The 3,431-nt window shown below is 32.1% G+C and overlaps 1 protein-coding gene across 1 annotated transcript in view; it reads right to left on the reverse strand.

Moving 5' to 3' along the window:
- The window catches only part of FER (FER tyrosine kinase), a 162,025-nt gene that overhangs the window by 79,285 nt on the left and 79,309 nt on the right, over positions 1-3,431 (reverse strand). The window contains 1 exon segment of the mRNA XM_010725904.3: positions 2,039-2,242. Within this exon segment, the coding sequence (XP_010724206.1) occupies positions 2,039-2,242 (204 nt within the window).

The raw sequence follows: 3,431 nt of genomic DNA on the forward strand, positions 1-3,431 counted from the left end.
AGTAGCCTTCAATGACTAACAAATTTCAGCATTGAATTTTGATGTTTTAAAATTAAACAATTGAACTCATTTATCTCACATATGCTTTTATTAAGATTTACACTTAAAACGAGATAAAAGGAGTTATGTAAAGAATATATATCCTGCATATATTCTAATGCATTCTGCAGTCCCTGATTCAGAAAAATAACTGTGAATGAAAACCAAAACCCCCAGTGATCTGACCAGTCAAATCTGATTCCCCTTCGGTCATACCAACGTAAATAAAATTTTTAAAATCTTGAATTAAACTCTGACAACATGCCTACCAAAATTTCTAGGAATCCATTTCCTCTTGTAGTATGACTAGCAGTCCCACTAGTTATAGCTCCTTTTAAAGGCTAAAAAGCTTTACTTTCTTTAAAATTAAAGCCTTTTTTCCACAACTAATACAGCAAATTCATCCTATAGGAGTGCTTAAGGAGTTCTGCATTTCTTCAGAAGTCTTAGCTTTCATGATTGTCAACAAAATCTTCCCTAAATATACTCCAAGACCAGATTAATGCAATACTCTTGTTAATAAATGGATAAGCAGAAAGATCTAGTGACATGATGATGTTTGGACTGTGACAATCTATGCAACATTAAACAATGTTGCTGTTATATTTCAAATATGATTCCTAAGAGGAAGTAATAAAATTATTGGAAAAAAAAGACAGCTTTATTTAATTTTTCAGCTTACAGATAAGAGTGGCCTCAAAGTAATATTAGTGAAAAAACTTCTCTACTCTGACTTTAGAGCCCAATCTATAGTGATGTGCATAAAATGATTTCAATCACACCAAGAATATTACATATATTTAATTCTGCTAGATCAGGGACAGAGTGCTCCAAGCATCTTTTAAGACTCTGCATGTCTAGCTATAACTAATTTTATTGCTCTTATTTTCCCAACTAGCACTCCGGTATTCCAAAATACTTAAGGACTATAAAAAAAAAATCGAATTATAACACTGGCTTTGTGTCAAGGTCCACTTTTACAAGGAAAATCCCAAATGAATAAAAAAAATCCAGCTGGATTAGTACCCATAATCACAGATAGTACAAAACATCTAAAATTTTCATAGTTTTAAAAATATCGCAGCCCCTCATTAAAAAGAAATAAACCAGTACACAACACATCATCTTCCAGATAGACATTATGGAAAATATTCCTAGTGCAAATTTAGTTACAAGACCAAACTTGAGCATTCTTCTATGAAGTTTGCCAAAATTTTTGGAGACCTTATAACGAAAGACTGAAATATGTTCTGTCATCGTTACTGAACCAAAACAAAGAATGATACTACATTTGAAGACATAGAAGAATTTGTTATATGAAAACAGATATAAGAACTGCTGCATTTTGAATTAATTTGGAATTCTGAAAGATAATTAGAAAAATACTTCTATAAATAAAAACAAGTAAGAGATTAAGAATACAAAAAATACTCAGGTCAAGGCATATGAATATTGACATACTTTCTAGAATGGCAGCCTTAATCTAAGTTACTAAGTTCTAAGTCCTATGTGCTGCATAGTATTCAAAATCTTTTGAGCCCTACTGAACAAAATAGCATTCACAGGGCTAAAAAGACTTAAAGTATCTCCAGAGCAGCAGGGATTTAAACTCTCAACTGTACAGGAAACAGCACATATTATTTGAATTTTTCAGCTAGATTTAGGAGAATCATTAGTCTGAATTAAAATAACCTATTAGTACTAAGTACAAAAATTGGTTTAAAAATAAATAAGTGTACATGCAGAAATGAGTACTAACAAGTTCTGGATTTCATAACATTTACAGAAACATTTTGGCTTTTCAATATATGGTAAAATAATATTTTTCTTTTATTCCCTGGAACAACCTTTTCCCCTGGGTTTGAATACTAATTGAAGTATTTGTAACAGACTTCATTTAAAGATTAAAGCCATGTGTAATATTACATTACATAGATACTAAATCATTTAGTAATAGATATCCTAACATTGAATAGTTAGTACTATAGCAGAGACGTACATCAGCATATTGTATGATAAAGTGTCTCCGTTGTCCATCTGAAAACACAGAAAGGACATATTCACCAGGTTTCCCGTGGCTCTCTCGCACCAAGAAGTCTCCTTGCTGTTTTAACAGCTCCTGGGCTTCTATTCTTGGAATTGCACCGTGATACCAGTCTTGTTCTGCCAATGGTTTCTCTGTGGTTGATATCACATCAAAGAACTTGGGAAAGATATTGAAGAAAAATGTTACTGTGACTGTACATTTTTAGAATTTACTTATAAATGAAAAGCATGATAAACAACAATAATTTCTAAATTATGTATCTAAATTAAGTATTTCTATTAACAAATTAAGGCTTGGATATTTACAGAAAATGGACATTAATCTTTTTTTTTCTATTATCTAAACAATTAAGTCTGTTCACACGAAAAGCATTAAGTCTATGGAAATATCCATAAGAACACATAAGAACTTTCACTTGTTTGTTTTTCTTAGGCCATACTGACCAATAGTGACCAGTGACTCTTTTTCACTGTTTTAAACATTCTGACATGCTATTAATAACAATTAAAAATGAAGATTTTCTTCATACAAAGAAACTTCTGAGAGAAAAACATAAAAAAACCCTGAATTTAAAAAGCATTTAAATTGGACAAATTGTTTTAATACAATTTAAAAGCTCCATACCAAATCAATTAACAGCTCGAAGTGACATCTTCCCCAGCATTTACATGACAGCAGAGAATAGACATGCGGGTGTACTGCATTCATGAACCTGCACTGAATTTCTGAAGTCATAATGATTACAAGATACCATTTTCACTGATTGTAAGCAGAAGGTAATGAGTTTTAATTTACGGTTTTACATATTAATTTAAATGAGCTTAGAATTGAGTAAGAAAACACTTAGAAAAACATTATATTCAATAACATCTTCAGATTTGCTTGTTCTGACTAGACTGAGAAGCTTTATGTCATTTGAAATCACTAGTGAAAGGGGTCATACAAATTCTCACTGCCAAGTGGAAAAAATCTGAACAAAACAACACATTGTATATTGTATCAGGAGTTAAATTATATATGGATATCTCCCACGCAAGCCTGCTGAACTGCATTTCGGATAGCAGAATAAAGACTCACATCTCAGCTAAGCATAGTCAGATAGAAACAAAACACAGAATTTTGAATGACCCTCTAGATGCTTCTCTAACCCAATGAAACAACAATCATAATTTTCCCTCATAGGCTGGACAAAGTGAACAGAAACACTCCACTGGTGCACGCAGGAGTAAAAAATGACATGGCTCTGGACAGGGTGGAGGCAATACATAAACTTACAACTCCTTGAGGGGATATTCAGGTCAAGATTACCTACCCAACCAAAGAAAAAATCCAAAATAAAGAAACA

Source organism: Meleagris gallopavo, chromosome Z, assembly GCF_000146605.3.
Source record: "Meleagris gallopavo isolate NT-WF06-2002-E0010 breed Aviagen turkey brand Nicholas breeding stock chromosome Z, Turkey_5.1, whole genome shotgun sequence".
Taxonomy (NCBI): domain Eukaryota; kingdom Metazoa; phylum Chordata; class Aves; order Galliformes; family Phasianidae; genus Meleagris; species Meleagris gallopavo.